This window comes from Eschrichtius robustus, chromosome 7 (assembly GCF_028021215.1).
Source record: "Eschrichtius robustus isolate mEscRob2 chromosome 7, mEscRob2.pri, whole genome shotgun sequence".
NCBI classification, from domain to species: domain Eukaryota; kingdom Metazoa; phylum Chordata; class Mammalia; order Artiodactyla; family Eschrichtiidae; genus Eschrichtius; species Eschrichtius robustus.
Genome location: NC_090830.1, coordinates 84272339 through 84297454, shown reverse-complemented (window position 1 = coordinate 84297454; position 25116 = coordinate 84272339). Strand labels below are relative to the sequence as shown.

The 25116-nt window shown below is 45.3% G+C and overlaps 1 protein-coding gene across 2 annotated transcripts in view; it reads right to left on the bottom strand.

The window, feature by feature from the left end:
* Positions 1-22003: 22003 nt before the first annotated feature.
* Positions 22004-25116, bottom strand: part of SH2D4B (SH2 domain containing 4B) — an 80048-nt gene continuing 76935 nt past the window's right edge. Inside the window, exons 8-9 of one of the 2 annotated variants that reach the window (XR_011074493.1) lie at positions 24064-24588; positions 22004-23202 (exon numbers count right to left, since the gene is read on the bottom strand). Coding sequence is in view for 1 of the 2 variants with exons in the window: in XM_068547996.1 (XP_068404097.1) it covers positions 24496-24588 (93 nt within the window). In the remaining variant the exon portion in view is untranslated. Of the gene's footprint in view, positions 23203-23538; positions 24589-25116 lie in introns of those variants that run through there. The other variant, XM_068547996.1, reaches the window with a different exon arrangement.

The following is a 25116-nucleotide window of genomic DNA, read 5'->3' as shown; positions in this document are numbered from 1 at the left end:
TAATAAATGACAAAACTAGAATTCAAACTCAAATCTGACTAATTCAAAGACCAGCTTCCCAGACAAAATTTTAAATCAAAATAAAGAGGATAATCTAATGATAATAAAAAATCCAAATGGGTCAAACTTACCAATTTAAAATGAGACTCCCACATTGGATTCATTAAACAATATCCATCAATATCTTGTCTTAGACACCTTTCAAACCAAAAAATAGAGAAAACCTTAAAAACATTCTAATGGGGGAAAGACACACCAAGCAAATATGAAGTCAAAGAAAGCTGGGAGAGCAATCTTAATACCTGATAGAATGGAATTCAAAACAAGAAGAGTAACAATGTTATATACTGATCAAAGGGAATAGCAAAATTAGAAAATACAATTAGGAATATTCGTGCACTTTACAATATAACTTCAAAATATACAAAGAAATAACTGACGGAACTGTGGGAAGAAACATATAAATCAACAGTTGCAGATGAGAAATTAATACCCCCTCCCAGAAATTGATAAATAAAGCAGTAAGAATTGAGCAAAAACACATTGGTTTGGCCATAAGTTCATTCAGGAAATAACCGAATGAACTTTTTGGCCAACCCAGTAGAATATCCGAATAATGCAATTATTGAATATAAAGGACTTCATACCCAATAAATATAAAGTATGCATTCTTTTTTAGTTGAACATTTAACGTACACCAAGAAATGAGCATGCATTAGGCCATGGAAGTGTCAATAAATTCTAAGGACTCACTATCACCAAGGAATGTTCTCTACTTATAATACAACATTATGACTTCTAAGAACATTTCCAGCTCTAAAAATATTCTCTGAATTTCTCCACCAAATCGGCACAGCTGGACTCTTAAATCCTCTTGCCCTTCCTTCTCCAGACTCCTGATTTTCAATTCCTCCACAGTCCTGCTGCAAATAAATAAAGCCCCCTAAGAGCCTCCAGCTTTCTTTCCACCCAGATCCCCCATGAGAAGATGTCTGTGCTTGAATACCCAGTGTGGGCTACAGAGGAAAAGCCGGGTGGTCACACACAGAAGCTTCTTTGCAGGTTACAGACTACGTTTCCATCCATATCCCCCCATTCATCTTTCGGCAAAATGCAGAGAGAGGATTAAGAATGAGGAGGATTCTGTCAAGTCAGGCAAAATTAATTAGCTGCAATTTCACTGCTGAGCTGCCAGGTAAATTTCACAGTGTGATCACGCTGAGCTTCTGCATTAACGCGACAATAACTTCTTACAAGCATTCAATATCCCATTTTACTCCATGCATGGGCAAGTCTAAGAATTAGGTACTAGCCCAGTTGCCATGCTTGGTTTGGAGCTGGGGATAATCAAATTTTATAGAATGTTTCTCAAAGAGAAACACAGTAGCTGCTGTCTCTATTTTTTCTCCTCCCACCTTTAAACGGGAATGATAATGTCTACCTCATTGGATTGTTGAGATACTTCTCACACAGCACCTGGCACATAATTAGTGCTCAGTATAGCTCTATGTGGCAACAAGCTCATGGCACGCACCCAACTGCAGTGAAGACATCAGAAGAAAAACTTTAGAGGGGTGAGGGATGGTGGTATTTGGGTTACACTTAATGATTCAGAAAGCGTGGAAGGAAACAAAGCTTGGAGCCCACATATGAGGAGCAGCAGGGTGAATTGGAGAAAGGACACACGTCCACCCTCTGTGAGCATGGCTCACCGGCATGCACACGTCCCACACCACCTGAGCCTGACTCAGAGATCCCTAGCCACTGGGAAGTCTTCTCTGTGTCAAATGAAATCTCAGTAAACCCAGGTGGACCCTAGCTCTTCCCTCTGCTGCTACATAGAGCAGTTTTACATCTACTTTCAAATGGTGGCCCTGCAAGAAAGCACCTCTTGTCCTCACTAAGGACCCCTCATTCCTTCCTCAGTCTCCAGTGCCCAGACTGAAGCTGTGTTGCCTTGTGCTTAATTGCAAGGGCTCTGAAGTCAGACAGATGTGGAGAGAATCTAGCTTGACCCTGGTCCAGTTATTGTACATTCGTCAGACTTAATGCCTCTTCTGTAAAATGGAGAAGTTAATAGAGAAGATACCTCATAGAGTCTTGTGCATAATTGAACACCAGTCTTAACTCATATTAAGCACTTACTAAATGTTAGTAATTTTCATAAGATGGAGAATTTAAAGGAGAAGATAGCTCAAAGAGTTTTGTGCACATTGCAAGCATAAGTCTTAATGCATATTAAGCATTCCATTAAATACTAGTAAATTATTCTTCCTTTAAACTCTCTTGTATTTATGATTCTGACACCTTTAACCATTTTGATAGGTAGGTAAGTAGGTAGGTAGGTAGATAGGTAGGTAGGTAGGTAGGTAGATAGATAGATAGATAGATAGATAGATAGATAGATAGATAGATAGATAGCTATACCAGAGGCTCTCTGAAAGTGTCTAGTTTTCTCCTACCTCACTGGCTGATACCAATTGGTGTCCTTTGTTAATTCAGGCTCTTTGGATACCTCCAAATGGTGGGTGCCCAGGCTTTGTTCAAGGCCCTCAAATTTCCCAGATCTACCCCTGGCTTTTAATAACATCCCTATGCTGAAGACCACCTCCCAACCATTTTAGCTCTAGCTCAGATATTTCTGTTGAGCTCCAGATTTGTATATCCAACTGTTTACTTCACATTTCCATTTGGATGTTTTGAAGTAAAGAATTTAACCTTGCCCCAAAAGAGGTCTAGCCTCTGCCCTTTGCTTCTGGGAGGTTATCTCTAAGCCTTTGACATGTCATGCCTGACAGGAGTGTCTTTATTTGCCTGAGAGTCTTGGATCATGCAAAATAGTCTAACAATGTGATTTAGGGTAGGGGATTTGAGTTACATGGTATCAGTGAACCACAGAGACTGGAAGTTAAGATCGGCCACATGAGCAATCGATCATGCCTACACAATTGATGCCAGTAAAGACTCCAAACACTGAGGCTCAGATGAGCTTCCCTGGTTGGCAAAACTCCATGCATATTGTTACACATTAATACCGGGTGACTAATGCTCTCCTGACTGCATGAGGAGAGGACAATGAAAGTTCCATGTTTTGGTATTTCTGGACTCTGCTATGAGCTTCTTCTCCTGGCTGATTTTAATCTGTATCCTTTCCTTGTAGCAAACCATAAATATGAGTATAACAGCTTTCAGTGAATTCTGTGAGTCCTTTTAGTGAATTATCAAACAAGGCAGTTTTTGAAGTCACTGAGCTTGCAACTGGTGTCAGAGTGAATGTGGTCTTATAGACTGTGCCTTCTAACTTCACGGTGGGCAAATTCTTGTGGAAGTCTAAATGGCCTCTCAAACTTAATGTATCCAAAAGGAATCTTGATCTGCCCTTCTAAAAAATAAACTAACGATATTTTTTAAACCTTCAAAACATGGCTCCTAATATCACCCACCTTGCTCATTTCCATCAAACCAGCGGAAGGAAAAAGGACATGGAGCAGGAATGGGGGATTTTCAGAGGCCAGGACCGGAAGGGGCGTCTATTACTTGCACTCATATTCTGTTGGCTGAAACGTAATCAGACAGTCACACCTAATGTCAAGGGTGGCTAGAAAATATACAGGACTTGGGCACCCAGAAGAAGAAAAAAGCTTGGTGAGTAGTTAGCCATCCCTGCCATATGTCCCATCAATAGGACTAAAGCTCAATTCCTTCTTTCTGCTCTTCAAACACACTAGGTTGATTCCTGCCTCAGGCTCTCCACTGCTGCTCCCTTCGCCTGGACCTCCACGACTGGTTCCTTCTTGTCATTCAGACGTCAGCTCAAATGTCACCTTCTCAAAGAGGGCTTTCCTGGCCACCCAATCCAAAGCAGCCTCCACCCACCAGTTACTTTCTGACATAGCCCCTGTTTCAGTTTCGTCACGCACTTATGTCAGCATCTGAATCAGTCTTGTCATTTCTGCGTTTGTTTATGATCAGTCTCTACATTAGGAAATCCATGAATGCCTGACCCTGGCAGATGCACACTAATATTTCTGAACGAATGAATGAACGAATGCTTCTCTATGCGTATTCCAATTGGCCAAACATCATCTCAACCATGCAACCTCCAGACGAGATCTCTGCAGAGCAAAAACACCCATCTTTTCTCTGGTTCTGCTGTTTCTCCTAGTAGAAACCATATGCTGTCATGAGCACTAAGACTAAAACCCTCCAGCCTTTCTGAGGCAGGTCCCAAAGCTCTGCCCCTTCTGACTTGTACTTGTCTACCCGATATTATGGTCCTAGCGGTGAACTCAGGAGTTATTCCTGTTAAAACTCATTTTCTTTTATCCAAATGATACAGTTTGTCTCAGGGAGTCTATTTAATGACCCGTTGTATTTGTTCTTCCATCCAAATTGCGTCAATACATGAATGGATGCCCCCCATAGAGAATGGGAAGCAAAGCGGTGTTCTTTCAGCTCCATCTATTAGCCTTGCCCCAAACTTCACATTTCAGATGCTGTCCTTTGTTCAACTAACTCCAGAAAAAATTAATAGGCCCTTGAGCCCACCTGTCCTTATTCATTGTGAGTCTCAGACTCTCAGGAGCTTTGTTATTACTGACACTGCCTGGCAAGGTTGGCGTCCTGCCTACGTGCTCCTCCTCCCACCTCTTCTGTATGCATGTGCCCTGAAGAGCCTCAGGAATTTCTTCAGAGCCTTTGGGTGTCAGCCACTGGGCTTTGCATCAGACATGCCAAGATCTTAAGCACGGCTCTTTCACTTACTAGCTGTATGACTCTGGGCCTCTATTTCCTCTTCTCTAAGATGGGGTGATCGTGCTCATTTGCAGGGCTGTGGTGAGGATTAAAGAAAATAAAATGTGTAAAGCACCGAGCCTAGCACAGAGCAGGACTCCGACAGAGAAAGTTCACATCCTCAAAATAAGATGCCCCTTATGGGTTCACCGGGTCCTTTATGGTCCTAGCCTCCAGCACAGCGTGTGTTGAGGAAGGACAGTCGACTGCCCCCTTCCTTAGAAAGGGTCCACGTTGGGCACACCTCAGCCAGCATCTGGTGCTCTCGCTACCTCAGACAGGGGCAGAGCACTTACACCCCAACAGGCACGGGCTTACGGTTCATGACAACGTCTAAAAACAGGGTTCAGGAGCCTCAGTCCCTGCCTGGGCCAGGGCCAGGGGTAAGGGCACGGAACAGACTGCTGACCCAGGAGTTCCTGCTGAACTCTTCACCCCTCTGTCCTATAGGCCTGACCAAAATCAGGTTCCGAAAGCTTCCATAGAGCGAACAAGAGAACCCGCCAGCCACCCAAGGCATGGTCCTACAGACAGGCCCATACCCCCCGTCCCTGGCTGGAGGGGGCCTGCCGTGCAGGGACATGAGCTGCTTTCTACTCACTGACTAGGAAGAGAGGTGAGAAGCCTGCAGGTGTGCGGGCTGATTAGGCACAGCCGGGGTGAAACCAGGTCAGGCCAGGAGTGGACATACAGCCGCCTCACATCCATCTCCCCCACCAGCTCGAGGTGTCTCTGTCCTGGGGGATTCCCTTCTGTACAGGTTGCAGAGAAAAGACCAACACAACAGTGGAAGAAAAGGCAGCTCGAAGGTATTCCCTCCAGGAATAAAAGGAGCTGGAAAAGAATAAAAGACAGAAATCTTATTCTTCTCACTGTGGCATTTTTTTTCTTCCCTTATAAATCCTTGTATGGGAAAGATCACTCTTCGAGGTTGATGGCTTTCATCAGAATGCGCTTTCTTAGCAGCCGCATAGCACAGGGAGATCAGCTCGCTGCTTTGTGACCACATAGAGGGGTGGGATAGGGAGGGTGGGAGGGAGGTGCAAGAGGGAGGGGATATGGGGATATATGTATACATATAGCTGACTCACTTTGTTATAAAGCAGAAACTAACACACCATTGTAAAGCAATTATACTCCAATAAAGATGTTAAAAAAAAAAAAGAATGCGCTTTCTTTCCACTCAGTCGTGGGGTCTGCAAGTCACAAGGTAGAATGGCTGACAAGGTGGCTACTCTTCTAAAATCTTAAGCTGCAACCATGTGAATAGCTAAAATAAAGCTTTCCGGGGCTCTGAGGTTCTGGCCTTTTTAAAAGTTGAATTTATAGGTTGCTCTGCTTCCAGATATCCCTTGCCAGTTCTAGCTTGCGAAAAGAACCATAAACCTTGAGTGAGAGGCTGGTATTCCAGAGCCTCTCAGGAGGCAGCGATTCTGGTTCATCCATCCATATACTCATCATGTATCCACCCACCCATCCATCCATCCATCTAGGCATTCATCTGTTCTTGCAACAGTGATTGGCTGAGTGCCAGCCTCTGGCCTGTAAAGTATCAGTATAGCAGGAAACTCACAGCCGTGGTCCCTGGTCCTGTGGAACTGGCATTGAAGGTAGATGGATGAGTAAACCAGTGTAGCAGGATGATTTGTTAGGAATACACTATAACCTTGTTTAGAAATAACTGTGTCTTATCCCCCTGAAGAGATAGCCAGGGCTTTCATTCCTGAAGTTTTAGGCTTCCTTTACCTATGGCTTTACCTATGGTTGGCTATGTACATGAATAAGCTTGTGTTTTAAAAATTCCAGGTGAATGGTCCCTCACTGGCCGCTGAGGGCCACCCTGCAGCCACTGTTTGCAGCCTGCACAAGGCTTTTAAAGACACTGGATCTGGGCAGGCGGGAGACCCCAAATAATCCTGTGTTGATGTTGACCACTCACCCTCTGCAGGCAACTGGGTTTGTGCATCTTCTCTATAGTCAGTAAAGAGAAATTGGGCTGGCAGTACTTCTCAATCTTGGCTGCAAGCCAGAGTCACCTGGAACCTTTAAAAATCACTATGCCCAGATTTTATCCAGACCAGTTAAGTCAGAGAAGCTGGAGGTGAGAGCCAGGCATCAGTCTTTAAATTTCCCCAGAGGCATCCAATGAGAACAGCTAGTCTCAGGTGAGGCGTTTTCTGCTTTGAACGTTGGGGGTTGAAAGGAGTCTCGTTTCAGCCCCTCAGGATGGGCCGCAGAAGGGGAGAGTCTGGGTTTCTGTCCCTAGTGGGAACCAGACCATCATCACAGGGTCCTTCCCAGGGAAGCAGTGACAGTCATTAGCAGAAGGAGCGGAGCAAAGGAAACGGGCAGCCACCGTGCTTCATGGAAGCATCAGGGCGCTTGTCCGAGGAGAACGCAGGAATGGCTGGGTGAGCAGGATCTCAGAGCTGGATTTTATATTGTTTAGAAGAACTAGGAAATGTGTCGCTTTTTGTACCTCAAGGATCACGTAAGTAATTCCTCCCTTTAGCCCACTCAGTGGTCACACAGGGTAGCAAGCGCTAAGAGTGAGACAGACCCCTGCTTGTGGTGGCAGAGGGTCACCAAGCTGGTTGGTACTTCTCTCCTTTTGCCAGCACCCCTCAGCCATCCACACCTGCCCCACTCGGCCCCCAGCCACGCCTCACTGGGTCATGCCCTCTGGGCACTTTAACTCCAAGGTAGAGGGAAGTGGTAGGTTGGGGACCTTAGGCTCCAGGCAGCCAAGTCCGCCTCAGACCGTGTTCGTCTTTCACCTGTGAATCTCAAGCGTGATGCTCTTCCTTGGGCTCCCTTCCTCCTGCCCACTTGCCTGCTGTCCCCCCACCCCCACCCCACGCTCCAGCCTCCTTCCCCCAACAAGGAGGGTAAAAGCATCTGAAATGATTGCCCAGCCCCTTTCCCTTGTGCAAAAAGACCTCTCTCCCACCCCTTTGAATCTCTCCTGAAGCATGTGGCTTTGAGAACCTTCCCTTGCATACTGTCGAGATCATTTACTGTATTTCATAGAAATAAAAAACTGTAAGCTTGTTCTCTCTGTTGGCACAGCCAACAAGGAACAGCTGGCAGCTTTGTAAATGACTCCATTAAATCCCAGCTCTGTAGTGGGGCAAAGACTTCCACAGCCCCGTGCTTCTCAACCTTGGCTGCAACTGGAATCACCTAGATGGATTTTTAAAAATAAGATGCCTGGGTCCACACCCCATCCCCATAGATTTTGTTTTAATGAGTCTGCAAGGGATGAGGAGGGCTGTACGTGAGGATTGACTTTTCAGCACCCCAGGTGATTCTACAGTGTGCCCCGGGTTGAGAACCCCTGCAGTGGAGCAGACCAATGTCTGCCAGGACTCCCGCTTCATCATCCAAGGGAGCATCTCTGAAGTGCTATGATCGGGGATGGGACATGATGAAATAAAGCCACATCCCTCATCCTCCAGGGGGCCTGCAGGTTCCCATCTGGTACTCTCACTGCCTCCAAACTCACCTCCAGTTGGTAAGGCACTAATGGGGGCACCCCATCTCTATGCAAGTATACTTTCCAGGATAAAATATCTTTGCCTGGTGTGCTTTTCAGTAGCAAACCTTTTCTGAGCATGTAGAATAAGATGGGTGCAGCACACATGAGACCCAAGTCTGGCCAACTGGGGAGATAAGCAGGTGACCAAAGGTGACCTGTACGCTAATGCCTGTAAATTCAAGGTGTACAGTGGACTTTCAGAGAAGGGACGACAGTGGGTGTTGTGGTGGAGACAGCTTCCGGGAGCAGGCAGGTCAAAGGTAGGGTAGAGAATAGAGAAGGGTAAGGCCAAAAGGAGGGCTTCCTAAGAAGAGGCAACAAAGTAAAGCCCGAGGACAAGAAAAGGTACAACAACGGGAGGAGATGATGGGAGAAACTGGGCGGAGAAAAATGGTTCTGTGGTTCATCCCTTCCCACTAACCTATCACCACCCCATGGACTGAGGCCATTGCCATTTCATCTTTGGATTTTTGCACCTGCCTCCTCCTTCCCTGTAGATCCCTCATGGTTGGGGGACATGGGTAATAGGAGAGGACCATTTGCTGAACCATAATCCAAACTATCGCTAGCTCACACCCAACCAATTAACAAAAATTCCTTAGTATCAACTGATTTCCAGACCACGTTCAAACGTCCCTACATGTTTCACAAATGTTCTTTTTACAGGTGATTGGTTCAAATGGAGATCCGGTGTCCACACATTGCATCTGGTTGATATGTCTCTTAAGTTTCTTTTCATCCAGAAGTTACTTTCCCACCCGTCTTATTTTTTTCATGCCTTTTCTTTTTCAAAGAAGTCAGGTCATTTGTCCTATAGAGTTTCCCTCATTCTGAATTTGGCTCTCTACATCCTCATTTGAGGTTTAATTTCAAAACACAGACAAACAAATACTTAGGCGGAGAATCACCAGCACAGGCGAGAGGCAGGGAAGCTTACCTAAGAAATACTCTCTAGAAAAAAAAGGAATAACCAAACCATTAGCTTCCATTTAGGTTAATGTCTCAATTTGTGGTTTGAAGTGAGAAGGAAAAGTAGGATTCAGCTATTGAAACCTACTCATAATTCCAGACTTTGGGAACGTGGTGAGAAAAACAGTGAATGGGAAGAAAGGACACATCAGATAGGAGGGAAATGGCACTGAGGTTTGAACCAGCTCAGAAAAGGTGAAGAAAAATTACAGCAGTGAAAGAAGTTTTTCTAGTCGCCCCATCCTCCGTGGAGACATTTTGGGGGCATATGAGAGCAAAGCCTTGCCCAGCCATAGCCAGTGGCCTGCATCACTCCCACCCCCCGGCAGGTTAAAATCCTTCAGCAGCAGCGATGGAATCTCACCCCCAATGGAATCTCAGCCCCAGTTTCCTCCAGAGCTTTGGATAAAGCAGGAGTGTAGCAACGGCTTCCAGGAATACTCTGCACGCTGACTCGTTAAGCAACCTGTCATGAAAGTATAAGACCCCCAGGTCTATCACCCCAGGAACATGTCCTACTGCACCTGGCACCAGAAGTAAATGGCGAACGGAGGAGATGCAAGGTTTAAGATGTACTGAGCCAGAAGTCAATCTGTGAAAAAGTCTTCAAGTCATCAAAGGTATACAATTGATGGTGGAGGCCAGAATTCTCATTGACATTTAGTCAAAATGGAAGTTCTCTCCTCTCAAGAATAGACTCAAGAATACAGTGCATAAAGTTATAAATGCACCATATATTTTCTCTGGGTTGATGGGAATTGGGTGAAATACAGTTTCTTCCGTTTTCCTGTTTGTATAGCACAATCCTGTAGCGAGACTATAGTATGTCTGTGTCTGAAGACATATGGTTTACACATCCCAAATATCAAGAATAAAACATAAATTTTGACCAACTCTGTTAGAGGAAACAATAGCTTATCTTTTTAATTCTTTGCTTGCAAAATATTATCAAATGACAATTTTACAGAGATATGATCAAAGAGTATGAAGCCAAAAATGTAGGAATTTGAAAGTACTATAGAGATGTGTTAGAGCGTTATTTAGTGAAAATATTATACCATCTTTCTGAATTTGAGGATGTTTGTGGTATTTGGCAACTTATTCAAATTTGTGTTTTGTTCTGATTTCTTTTCATATTTTAAATATTCACTTCTGTACCAGAAAAAAAATCTTAGGCAGAATAAAAGTGAAAGTTATAAAATAGATGAATTAAGGAGTGATAATTAGCTTTGCACAGTTTGATTTAACAAAATAATTCTTTTAAATAGAGAGGGTTCTCATGGGGCGTTTTAATTATGACTTAACAGAATGTTGCAGCTTGAATTGACCGTGAGGTGATCTTACGCACCTTATTCCTCAGATAGCTGAGGGAACTCAGCCTGAGAAAAGGAATCCAGGCCCAAAATCACACTGGGAGTTCGTGGCAAAGGCAGAATTAGAACCCAGACCCCCCCCCCCCTCATCCCCTGTCCACATGCTCCTGCGTCCATGCGTAGGTTTACAGGCCGCGGAGAGGTGCGTGGGCTTTTCCAAGCGGTTAGTGCCGTCACTTACCCCGAAACGCACGCGTTGACAAAAGCTCCCTCCATTTCTGGACCACAGAGCTAGGTCCCCCAGGCTAAGCAAGCAGAGAGTAAGGCTTTTTCACCGTAGTATGCCTACATTACACCCTCCCTATTGCCACGGTCTGAGCTTCCCACCTGTTTTTCCTGCTGCAGGGGACGCTGCCTAGGCAGATACTGCAGGTGCCCCCTGCTGGCCAAATCGAATATCACAGGCCAGTCCGCCCTCCCTTTTACAGATTCTGGTGCTGTCTCCAGTGGTTTAAAACCTGTTCATAGATATGGGGCTGGAGTAGAGCAATTCTCCACATAGAGGGGAAGGAAAATGCTCTCCTGTTCATGCTCAGTTGAGACTATGGCAATCAGAACTGCACCCACAAGATCCTGAAAGTATGAAGCCCAGGTAGTGAAGCCCAGAGCAGTGCCTTGAAATTTAATGTGCACAGACATCACCTGGGAATCTTGCTCAAATGCAAATTCTGATTAGCTGGGTCTAGGATGGAGCCTGGGATGCTGCATTACTAACAAGGTCCCAGGTCATGCCAATGCTGCTGGTCCAAGGACCACACTTTGAGTAGCAAGATTGTAGATGGAAGTGCATGGACTTTGGAGTCAGAATGGTCTGAACCCCAGGTTTTCCACTTACCAGCTGTATGATCTCAGACAAAGATGGTTAAGTCATCTTGCACCTTGAATTCTATGTCTGTAAAATGGGCATGCCCACGCCTACCTCACTGGGTCTTGCGTGGATTGTGTAAGTACCATATATACCTACCTAGGATGGTATGCAGTATGTCATGGATGTCCAGTAAATAGTGTCTATTACCATAATGTGAGTTTTCTCCCAATAGGTTCACGTCCTCAGCAGCTTACTGCTCGTGGGTACTGCTAAAAGGCTTTGATTTACACAAACATGTAAATCATAGCATCTCAAACTTATGGACGTCACAGTTTCATTTATTAGACCCTCACTGCCAAGGTTAGATCTACTTATACTTGTAAACCCTGAGGCTTTTGGTCAGTTAGAGCTGAATCCTTAACAGTCGTCTCAGGCGTCCCTGATGAATGTACATCTCTCACATCCAAACTGGAAAGATACAGAAGAAGTAAGATTGATGCCTCATCGCGACACTGGAGGTGAGCCGTATTTCACATGTGCTCTAGGCAGACACTGGAACGTGACCTGCAGATAAAATCTTCAGGGAAGTGTGTAAGAAGAGACTTAGTGCTGCGAGCTGGAGGGTCTTGGTTCACATACTAGCATCAGTGTTCCGTCACTGAGCCACCTCAGAAAACCCTCTAAGTTATAGGAGCCTTAGTTTCTTCATCTGTAAAATGAGGTGATGAAAATAATGCATCCAGATTAAACGCAGAATGTGAACTGCTTTGAAAAGGATCATCCCCCTTACCTTGGTTCCCCTTATGTGAGGGGAGTTAGAATTCAAGATAAACTGGGACCCTTTCTCCACAGTTAGTTCTGGACCCAAGGACTCAGGAATTTAGAGGCAGCAGATGTTACAGAAATATTTGTTTGTAATTAAAATATACTGTGGTTTATTTTACATCAAAGAGTTTAGGTCACGAAGTGTCAAAAGCCCATTCCCCCCATCTGGGTTACATTTTGAAGCAAAGAGTGATTGAACTAAGGTAACCCCATCTCCATAGCAGAGCCTGTAAAAGCCTTCTGCCCTGGCCCTCTCCATCCCACCCCTGACTCCATCCCCAATAACTCCAAACTCCCAGATCCTGGTGCCCTTTTATACCTCTGCACCTTTTCACGTGCCCCTCCCTTGTCCTTTTCCTCAATCCTCCCCAAACTTCTGACTCAAGAACCAGTCAAGGCTCTTGCTTTCAACAGAATGTTTCCCAGGGTGACGTAAGCAGTAAAATCACATATCAGAGGCTATCAGGGAGCTGGCAGAATCAGCTAGAAGGCTGGAGAGAGCAGCTGGGCAGGTGGAGGGAAATTGAGGAAATCACAGTCACAACCACAGCCAAGACTTCAGAGCAAAACAGCCAAGGGACGACCCCTCTGCTGCCACCACCAAGCACTGGAAGCCGTAGGTGTGTGCACCACCCATGCCACCCCCCTGGAAGGCTGGCCCTGCCCCCGCACTGCCGCCATCCCCGACCCAGGAAATGAAACTCAGCAGCTGCAGTGCAAGTCCCAGACAGATCTGTCCAGTTGGGTAAGTCTGGGGGACTTTGCCCTTCTTACCAGGAGGGCAGGAAATGGGGATATTGGGCTTTTCAACTTCTGTGGTGGAATCCTGCATTCCAGCCAGACACACTCAGGTAAAGAGCTCAGAAGCCAGGCAGCCAGATGGATAACAGATACAAGGCTACAAGTCTGGCATCACAGTGGTGCCAAAACTTCCCTGGCACGCTTTTCTCTGTGTCCCCGAGCTGTGCTCCCAGCACCCCTTAAACTTGATTGTGTGGTTTTATGATTTTCTGACTAGGTTTCTGTGACTGCCTTAGGACAGACTCCCAAAAAAGCAGCCCTTGGGAGGAGAAATCACGTACAAGTAATTTAGGAAGGAAGCTCTCCAGGGAAGATATGTGAGGGAGTGGGGAAACGGGACAGGAGGAAGAGAAAGCCAAGCAAGGGGGAGATCTTGGGCGAAAGTGAAGCGGATGGTGCCTTCAAGCTGAGCCCCACAGGGGACCTCAAGAGCATAAACTACACCTCAGAATTGGCTCAAACCAAGGCAAGGGGCTGGATTCCCACACCTGATGCCCAACAGGCATTAGTTGAAGGCAGCCAGGGTTGAAGAAGGAAGGTATAAATATAAATCCAAGGCACATCCTTGCAAAGTGGCTTCAGTTGCCCTAGCACAGCCCTCCAAGAAGAGCAGCAGGTGCGAGCTATTGAAAGCATGATGTTGACAGCAGCGACGGTAAAATGGGGTCTGAGGGGATGGGACGGAGCTCCAACGCTGCCTGCTCCAGTGACCCCACTAGACTGGGAGCCCCCTCGACAGCACTGCCTGTGACTGATTTGTCCCTACGTTCCCAGCACCCAACACAGGCAGGAGCTTAGGAGGCACCGAGGAAGTGTTCAAAGAGTGAATAAATGCTGGCTAGAAGGGGCATTTTGCTTTCGGGATGCAAAATGAAGCAAAGGGATGAGTGCAGACCCTGATGGGAGGCAAGCAGGCAAGGGTCCAGGAGTTCCAATCTGGGATTTATAATCCCTTCATTATCTTGCAAGTCCTGGCCACACTGTCTCAGACAAAGGAAAGAAAGAATTCATGGAGTTCGCAAGGTCAGAGGGCCTTCGTCGTCAGAAAGGATTCAATGTTGGGTGAGCACTTGTCTCTAGAAGGGGAACAAGCATTTGGAGTTCTCAGACACAGTGGCCCACAGCTACCCATCCCCCTGGGAAGAGGCTAGAAGCTGGAGCTGACACAGATGGCTTCTGAAGTCACGTATGATACCCAGAGGACATGGGCGATTTGCCATAGCAGCTCACTTCTTGTCGCCTACTAGCAGGGGGAAGGCAGGACTGGACAGGCTTGTAAGCCCCTGACAAATGCGCTTTCACAGTAGAGTCCCCAGAAGAATTCATCCAGGCTGACTCTGGAGAGAGGGCTATTTTTAATCCTATGCCTTTGAATTGTCTAACCTCAGAGAAAGAGCAGCAGAGCCAGTGGGGCGGGGTTGGGGGGGGGGGGGGGAAGGGGCAACCTCCCCCTCCCATTTTAGGATAAGAAGAGGGTGCAGTGATTTAGCAAAGGCTTGATTTGGGATGCTAGAGAGATCTGGGTCCTTCTAGTCTGAGGCATAGATGGTAGCCCCGGGAATGTGGCAGGGCACCAAGAGAAGGGACCACCAAGTAAGGCCCTCCCTTAGGGTCACCATGGCCCAGGTCATGTCATCAGCAGGCCAGTGCTTAACACCACCATTGGCCTCTGGAGTTAAGGGCCACTGTGATGGTTAATTTTATGTCAACTTGGCTGGGCCACAGTGCCCAGATATGTGGCCAAAGATTATTCTGGACCTTTTTGTCAGGGTGTTTTTGGATGAGATTAACATTTAAGTTGGTGGACCTTGAATAAAACTGGTTGTCCTCCATGATGTGGATGGGCCTCATCCAATGAGTTGAAGGCCTGGATCGAATAAAAGACTGACTTCCCCTGAGCAAGAGGGAATTCTGCAGCAGACGGTCTTTGGACTTGAACTGCAATATCAATTCTTCCCTGGGTCTCCAGCCTGATGGCCCACCTTGCAGATTCACATATATAAGTATAAAGGCTACATGGAAATGCCCAGAAGGATGGAGTCAGGCAGTGTCACAGTGTCTCCACCGACCTGGATAGAGAGAGTTCAGAAAGCAGACAAACGTTTTCCTGTGTGGCTTACCTAGAGGTGCTTTGAAGCCAGGGCAAGACTATCAGCAGGTACAGTGTGAATCTTATGGCTGGGAACTCAAAGGAAATTTCTGCCAGGGTCCAGCAGGAAGACAGGACAGACCTCAGAGGTAAGGTAGGTCTAGATGTACCAGTGGGTATTGACTAGGATGGAACATCTCCTGAAAGGTAGACCCCCAGCAGCCCCATCACACACCAGGGTAAGTCACAAATCCCTCAGTGCTGTAAATCCATCCTGGGAAGAAAAGGGATTGTGAATTGACTGACTTTAACCTGAAATAACCAAATTTTATTCAGAAAATGGGAACTTGATATAAACTAGGTTCAATTACAGAAAATTAAAGTGGCATCTCTTGCACAGCTACCTGAATTATGAAGATTATAAGTGTCATCCATCATCACAAAGACAGCATGTCCACACTGTCCTGTGCCCCACGGCGGGGGGGACACTTAACCTCAGCAACATGGACTCCATTTCCTTATAATAGACTAATGCAGAGGCCCCAGCCCAGACCCAGGTGTCAGCATCTCTAGAGTAGGAATACTATTGTCTACTTGTTTGTTTGTTTTTAAGATCCCTGGAAACTGCTTTAGATCTTCCTGTTCATTCCCAGCATGTAATTCTGTGCATAGACAATTTACTGGCTGGGCAGACATAAGAAGGTAATTGAGGTCCTTTCCCCTCTTTGCTAGTTTGTTTCCTTTTTGTTGTTGCAAAGTTTCAAATACAGTCAAGTTAGACTCTGCCTCAAGTCCAAGCTGTAGTTGGGCTTCACTGCTTCCTTCTAATCTGCCAGAAATTACACTAGAAATTTCATGCCATGCTCAGATTAACCAGTGAGGAAGTGACAGCAGTCATTTTGAATGGCCATCCCCTCGTTCTGCCGAAACCATAAAATAACTACACGGAGAAACTGGACAGAGCTGCCTGGTGGGTGGGACCCAAAGTCTCCACAGTATCCCAGCAGCAGAGCCCTGGCTTCCAGCCCCAGAAGGACCCGTGCAGGAATGCTGAGCCACAGGTTCAGGTGAAGAGCCCCTAGGGATGCCCAGAGTGTACTGACTCCCAAGTGTGTGCTTTTCTGATGAATCGCCCATGTCTCCTACTGTTACTTTGTCTTTGGAGACCCAAAAAAGGAGAAACTCTACACTGTGGGAAAAGTGAAGAAAGTTAGAAGAAGTGAAATAAACCTTTAACTAGAGACTTCAAATGATCACAGACAGAAATGTACCAAGAATGGGCTCATTGCTAAGAATGAAACTGAGATGCTGGAAAGTCCATCAAAAGCAGCATAACCAAGGAATGTCAGAACACAGAGGATGTCGAGATCCGCCATCCTGGGGTCCAGTGACCACCACCAGGCTGTCTGTCCCCTCAGGCACAGAGGGAAATGTGAGGGTCACCTCGTGATGGAGGCACTGAAACACTACAGCCAAGTTTAAAAGCTGGAGGTTGGGTAATGAGATATGGCTTCTGCCTTCAAAGCGAGAGAAAGAGGTCCATTAACAGACTTTGCAAATGGACCTAGAAAGGTGCCAGTGGTGGATGGAACAGGAGAGCAGGCAGAGACCCTATCTCTGAATATGTGAGAGGACCCATGGCTGGCAAGAAGAGCTGGGACACCCTCGGACTAACTTTGCCCCCAACCCAGTACACTCTTGGCCCTTCCACCTTGGGGGGCTGACTTGTGTAGATTTCACCAAGAGTTTCAGACCCTCTGGTTGTAGGCTGGTTCAGCCACTGGGGTGCCCAGCAGAGATTAGAAAGAAGGAGGAGGGTGAAGGCAGGGTATTTATTTCTTGCCCCAGCTGCCTCCCTGCAAGGTCACCTGAGGCTGGCTCTATCCCTGGACACAGTCCTGACCTGCTCAAAATGGCCATCTGTATGCGTATCTCCCTCCTCATGCTGTAACTGCTCTCCCCACTCCACCATCCTGAGGGCCTGTGGGGTAACAGCTGGGACGCCACCAAGCCACACACAGGCCACTGCACTTTCCACTGAGTCCCCTACACCCCCACCTTTGTGAATGAAACCTCATCAAATGGCCCTTTATTGAGGCCCCCTCTTCTTTCCTGTTGGGGCCCCAGCTAATATAGGCACCAACAGCCCCTCCATCTTTTCTTGGCCATTCTCAAGTGTCTGTGGAAAAAGACAAATTACAGATGCAATGGAACAAAAAAGAAAATGATTCCATCTGAAGAAGAAAAAGACAAGACAAAAAGCTTGTGAGAACCTATGAAATGTATCTCTAACTTTTTCTCCCTTTTAAGTTATCATTGTACTTGAGTACAATTGGTTAAAAATTAGTGTTCAGAGGCTTTTTAAATTGCTGGGAGAAACGGTACCTCCCTTAAACCAATAATTGAATTGCTTAATTGAGAACGTAAATCTCATTGTGAATACTGATCGTTTCTCTTAAGGGCTCTGTGTGCTACACCTACCAGCCTGGGCTCCATTGTTTTATAGATGTGTCAGGTAAGTGCTTTTAACACAAAGTATTCCTCCCTTGGTATTACTAAGTAATAAAAGTTAAGTTGTTCCTAAAATGATTTTTGCGTTTCTGCTTCAGCTATGAGTTAGCGTCTGCTTTCTAAGGTTAAGAATGTTTCTAATGCAGAGCATCATTAACTAGTTTTCCAGTGGTGCATATGTTCAGGGAGTCCATGCCTCTTGAACAAATTGCTAAGCGATTAATGGAAAATGATATTTTGTCAGGCAGACTTGGGGAAGTGTCTTGATTTATTCCTAAAGTAATGTGTTAGAGTCAGGCTCTGGGCTACTAAATCACAGACGTTTTTATGGATTTTAGTTATTTGTTTGAATACTAATTTTTGTATTCAGCGTACTATTTGGGTTGTTCTGCTTGTTTTTGTTTGCTTGTAAGCCATAAGTGGTCTTTACTTTTCAAGAGTCCTTAGAAACTGGAAATGAGGAGAGAGGTTCCATTAGCTCAAAGAACTTTCCGTAGTTCTGTTCAACAACCAACTACCAGTAGAAATACGAGGCTGGAAACAATACACATGCCACATATAAGGGGGTGGGCCCCCCACCTTATTAAATTGCCCAGCAGCTGCTCAGGGGGAAAAGAATCACTAAAGAACGGCAAAATGAAAGGCAATAATTACAGCCAGTCAGAGCAAGCCAAATGGAAAAACACACCAAAAATCCATGAAGATGTGAGAATAAAAAAGAAATTAACCAGAGTCATGCCAGCACAAACAGCAAGGTGTGATATTGATTAAGAGAGTCAAGAAAAGATAGATGAGGAACAAAACAAGTTATGGAAGGTCTAGGCAGAATTTTTGGGCAACACCCAAGTTATTGGTACAGACTGCTCTTGCCCCATAGGCTTGCAGGAGTGTCCAAGGCACTTGGCTGATGACTGAGAATCTGAGCAGAATGTGTCCCTTATGATGAATTTGGCTGTGCAAATGTTCAGTTTGTGTGATAAGGGAGGGGTAGATTACCGTATGCTAAAGAGCCCCCCCATACACACACAGCCCGAGTTTGGTTCTGAAGGACCCCGTGGATCATAGGGGCTTTTAAAGCTTTTTCCCTAGAACATACACACACACACACACACACACACACACACACACACACACACTTATGCACTTTCATGCCTCCATACCTTGGCTTGTGCGAATTTTTCCCTCTTCCTGGAAGCCTCTTCTATTCTTCTACAGTTTAAATTCAGATTCCTATTGGTGATCCCCATTGAGTTCCCCTTCCCTCTACACTCTGCTGCCACCTCCTGCCTGGGTGGGGGATGAAAGACGGGGTGTCCACAGAGGGGAGAAGCCCCTCGGTGAATGGGTTAAGGGTCCACCATAGACCAGCTCGGCTACCTCCTCCTTCTACAGACCATGGGTGCTCTTGAGGCCTTTCCTCCTTCAGCTCCCCTCTAGGGGGGGTCCCTTTGATTGCTGGTCCTTTGACATTGGTGCCCCCAGGATAACAAATTTCCCTTCAGAAGAGTAGCTGGCACGACCATTTTTGAGTCTGTCTCTGGCTCTGCAACCTCACCTTCCTCCACTTTACACAGCTTCCTGGAGTAAGAGCTCATAGCCCAGCAAGTCCACGAGCTTACCCTGTGGCATGACGTTATAAATGGACATGGAATATTGCCCGCAACAGGGACTCATAAAGCTGCTCTCAGCATGGTCAGTGGAAAGGAGACGTTCACCTCTTATTAAGTGTTTATTGTGGACCCCACGCTTTACAGGTATCATCTTTTTAAAGCCTACCAGCTAAAGCCCTCTTGGAACACACATATAACCAAAGTTAGATTTATTAGCTGGTTGAGGCAAGGGGGGACACATACCAGATAATCGTGGGAGCTAGGAAAGGTCACTTGTTGAGATGGGGGAGCTGAAGTTGATCACAGAATGACCTTGGCAGGGATTGGTCAGAATCTGTAAACTAGGGAGTTGCTGGAACACCCAGGAGTTCTTCAGAACACATGAGTCATGCAGACACGCACCCATGTTCGTAGCAGCGTTACTCACAACAGCCAAAAGGTGGAAGTAACCCAGGTGTCAATCAACAGAAGAATGGATAAACAAAATGTTGTGTACACATACAATGGGATATTATTCGGCCTTAAACAGGAAAAAATTCTGACACATGCCACAACATGCATGAACCTTGACGAAATTATGCTAAGTGGAATAAGCCAGGGACAAAAAGGCAAATACGATATGATTCCACTTACATGAGGTACCTAGAGTCATCACATTAATTCAGACAGAAAGTAGAATGGCGGTTGCCAGGGGCTGGAGGGAGGGGAGAATGGGGAGTTATTGTTTAATTGGTTCAGCTTGTCTATTTTGCAAGTTACAGAACAGTTTTGCCAAAATGTGATTTTTGTTTAAATCCTCAGTTCCCCCACTTCAGACTAGCTGTTAGCAGAGCTTTTTTGACTTTATCAGTCTCATCTGTTTGTTTGTTTATTCCTCTTAACAACTGAAAGTAGCAGATTCAGGATTCCAACCCAAAGTAGTCATGATGCTCAGCCTGGGCTTTTCAACCGTGGGGCTCCCCTAAAGGTGAAAGCAGCCCTTTGAAACTCACACAGCCCATTTGTCCCCAACCCGTAACAAGTGCGATTCGACAACACTGACTATTCCAGGCACCATAAAACACATAGGTAAATGGCATTACCTGGCCTCCAGGACCTCACAGGCTGAAGGGCAAAACAAATACATACGCAGTTAAGTGTAGGGAAGTATGGTACATTCTAGAAAGCAAAAGATCCTGCGCCCTTGTAAAGTATCTGTATAACCGTGCTAGTACTTGCTTACATTTGGTTAAAATTCTTTGACAAAGAAACCAGCCTCCTTTTTAATTACTAGAGATGAGATGAGTTTCAAATTTAAAATGGGAACATGTAACACATTCACTTAGGTTTCTCTGACATATAAATGATGGTGTCAAAATCTTTCCTAAGAGTAGAATTTAGATAAAGCAGAGAAAGAAAGCAAAAGAATCCCTCACCTATGCACCATAATTTAAAGCCAGGGTCGGCAAACTTTTTCTGTAAAGGGCCAGATAGTAAATATTTTAGGCTTTGCAGGCCATATGCAGCCAAAGACTACGTAAACAAATAGCAAAGCTGTAGTCCAATAAAACTTCACTGGTGAACGCTGAAATTTGAATTTAATGTAATTTTCACAGGTCATAAATTATTATTCTTCTTTTTAATTTTTTCCAACCATCTGAAAATGTAAAAACCACTCTTGGCTCTCAGGCTGTAGAAACACAGGCAGAGAGGCCGAATTTGGCCTGCAGCTCTAATTTGCAAGGCTTGCTTCTCGGATTGTAGCTGACAGTCAAGCAGCATCACAGCGCCCAGGAGCTTGTTAGAAATGCACAACTTCAAGCCCCACCCCAGAGCCGCTGAAGGACATTTTAAGAACATCAGCTGTGTTCGTTTGCACACCCCGGTTTGGAAAGCACTGGTGTTTAAGTTCTCTGCAGACTCCAAAGCCAGCCTGATGAATCCCAGTGCTGTAATACAACTTCCCAGAAAATTAAGTGGCCATGGGAAAGTTCTGGACTTCTCCCTGCCTCACTTTCCCCACAGGCAAGATGGAGATGATAGCATTGTCTCCCTCATGATAGTTGTGAGAATCACACACACGCGCCCCGCGCGCACACAAAGAACTGAAACAATATTTGTAGTTTAATCTCAATCTCATGTTATGGTATTTTCCCAGCCACACTCTGAGACAGGCATTGTGGAGAAACTGTGGCCCAGAGAATTGGAGACACTTACTTAGCATCACAGAACAAGAGTCTTTCTGCCTCCAAATTTATGCTGAGGATAATGAAGGATTTAAGGGTACAGGAGGGGGCATACTCCCCAGGCACTCAGGTCTTCCTGCCCCTGTGTCCCTTCTAAGGATCCCTTCTCAGTAGCCCTTTTCAGCCCGTGCTTCTTAGATATCCCCCCCACTCCCCAAGTGTGCAGGTCCAACTCTACCACACAGGGACCTCCCCGAATCTATACCCCAAGTTACCCTTTCGTCCCTTGAAATTTATCTTCCATTAAGTTGCACAGTGTTTTTTACACCTTCTCTTTCTAGTTATAGATTGTAAATTTTCCCTCTGCTGAGACTTGTAGCTGGCTGACTGTTTTTCATTATATTTGTAGGGCTCAGGGAAAAAAAAAAAAAAAAGACAATTCCTTTATTTGAGAATCCTGACATTTATTAGCATAATAAAACTCTCAAGATGAGATTGCAGTTTTCCAGACAGTAATTTCATTTGCAGGACAACAACTTACAAGGAATTTATTTTAAAGCCAGGTAAAAACCTAAAATCTATGAGACGTGCAGAAAGTGCAGGCCCCAAATAAAAGGAAATAAATGTATTAGGCATGGAAAACTCAGCTGTTGTCTCTCACATGTTAATTAGGGGTGACAGGAACAACAGCTTGGGGAATCAGGTTCTCAACCCATCTTGGTCTACTTTCAAAGCTGCTTTGGAGTGAGAACTTTCTTCTTGTTAGTTTCTTCTAACACCTTGAAAATCATCACATCGTATCCCCCTGACACGTCCCTGCTAAGCATGAAACTGTTGCTGCTGTTAAAGCGGTTGTCATCAGCGATACCCTCCATTTGACAGAGCTTTCGTATTTATCATTTAACTGACCTGCCAAAAGGCCTAGCGATGGCCGTATAGAAAATTCTCTCCTCAGTTATACTGAACTTTAGTGAGGTTAAATAACATGAACAAAGTCACATGGTTGGTTAAGTAGCAGCCAAAACTCTAATTTGATTCCTCTGAGTCTAATGGAAAGAAGGTAATTTTAACAATAATAATAATAATCAGATTTTAAAGCACTTTACAGTTCAGAAAGCAGGTTCCCTCCATCACTTTATTGCATTCATTCAGGGGCCCTGTGAGGCAGGTAGATAGGAGGGAGGACATGGAGTCAGCATGCAAATGGGATAGTATTGCGCACGTTTGTATGATGGGTCCTTACCCTGGCTTCCCCAAAAGGCTGAGCCTGCAGCAGACGCTTATGCGCTGCTGCTTCTCTCAGGAGCATAGTCCCAGGGGAGCAGGAGAGAGAGAAAGGGGACTGAAGCAGAGAAGGAGGAAGAACACCCAGGAGGGGGTGGTACTGATCTGGCCACTGCTTGGTTTCATCGTGACTAGTTGCCCAGTCTTGCAGGACTGTCTTGATACGTCTTGCATGTGAAGAACTGCCTCTCAGAACAGTCCCTCCAGAAGGGAAGAGGAAGGGAGAAGAATTGATCACCATCCTCTGTCTCCCATTGATCAAAGGTTCCCCTCATGCGGAGTTAACCTCCAGCCTCTCCTTGGCTGCACGGTGTCTTAATGCCTCTGCAATAACAGAAGAGTGGCCCACAGCACCACACGAGGCAAGGCACCATTGGCCGATCAACACGGTGGGGAAGAGCAGAGCCCATGCAGAACTGGTTTCAGCGGTGGCAACTGGAGTGAAACAAGTGGCCAAGGTGATCTGAGGAACAGGTGAGGCAAGGGGTGGAGTAGAACATAAGAGATGCTTGATACAACTATCAAGTAAGGTAACCAGTTCATTGATGGCCATAGAGTCCATTCATCCTTTTACTCCCACCAAATACAATGCTGCCAGCATTATTATACTAGTCAGCTTCAGGGTGAGATTTGAACCCAAGTCTTCTTGATTCTAGAGCTTAAAATAATCCTATGATAACATGCCATATACAAATATATATATACAAATATATATATATATATATATATATATATCTATAATCCGTAAATGTAAAATACGAGTATGCACAAATAGACACCATCGCTGAAAGTTATTGAGTTACTGGGAGAGTCTTCTTGTTAATATGAAGAACATACTCAGTATAAATGGACAGTAGAATCAAAATCAAAAGAAGTAGGAAGGCAGAGGTAATCATTTGAGTAACCTGCATAAACAGGACCACATCCTAGAAAGCAAAGGCCTTATCAGATGTCTACAAGCCATTCTTGAATTTATAATTCCCCCTGGGGCTTAGGCATAGCTGTAGGAATACAAGAAACCACTGCCTCAATATTGCAAAACCAGGGCCAAGATATGATTCCAAGACAGAGGAGGGATGGCAGAAGAAGAGGGAAATACGAAGGCAGGGCAGTATCAGTCATCTCTTCTGGAAGCTGGGGCCCAGAAGCCTTAGGTGATTCCAATGATAATATCAATGAGAGTGACAATGAATATCATTTAAAACACAGTATCTATGCCTTCCATATAAATCCTTTACAATATTTCTTCTGTAATCTCCATGACTTTATAAAAGTGACAAATAGAAAATAACTTACTAGAAATCGTTGCTGATGAGTGTTGGAAAACTTTCAGAAGAAGTGCAGTCATTCAACAAACATTTATTGAATGTCTACCATATGTTAAATTCAGAGTTCGGCACTGGAATTATTTGTATAATTAGGACATGATCCTTGTATTCTAGGAATTCAGTTTAGGGCAGCCATGACAAAAAGGCTTCATCGTCTGAGGTTGTATCTAAATTTTTCAGGAAAAAGTTGCGTCAGCTATTAGCAATTTCTGTCCTGGGCACTGGGTCAGGAACCAGCAGCACATACACCATATATTTCATATTCCTTGAAATATACTAATCTACTTGTCCCTCTGGATGGTGGTGGATCTTCCAGAAGGCCATAAGGATTTGAGCTGGGAAGTTCTTGAGTTCAAAAATAGGATGCCCCAGGGAGTCCAATTGAGAAGGGGGCAAAAAATCATTCAAACAACAGATGGTAGTCTGGTGGGCTGTCCCTCTGTCCACAGGGTTCCTGCAGCAACTCTCCCCCTGAAACAGTGATAATTTCCTCCTAAAAGGAAAAAAAAAGGAAAATTCACTTATAATCAAAAAAAGGAAATAAAGGTCCACCAGAGAGAGACCAGAGAGAGACCAGTTCGAGATAGAAAGAAAGACTAAGAATATGTACCTGCCTCCTCTGCATTCAAGTTTATAGAAATGGCAGGGAAAAAATTGCTTTTAAAAAGAAATAAATCCATAAAAGCATGGGAAAATAAGGAGGACCACCAACAGAGCAAAAATGTTGGAGAATACTTGAAAACCAAAGGCAATACAGGATGAAATTGTCAGAGGAGTGAATGTGGGGCAGGGGCAAGAGCAAGTGTCAGTGGGACAGGCTGGGGAACTCCAGGTGGCAGAGGTCTGTGCCTCAGGCAGGTCAGGAAGTGAGGAGAGGCACGCAGTTCCTTGGGAAACCAAAGAGATCCAACTAGTTCAGACATCTCCACGCCCAAAGATGAACTACTCACCGTCAACTCCATCCCTCATTTCATGAACAGACTGGATTTGGGAAACAGGGACTATATCCACGGATGGATAA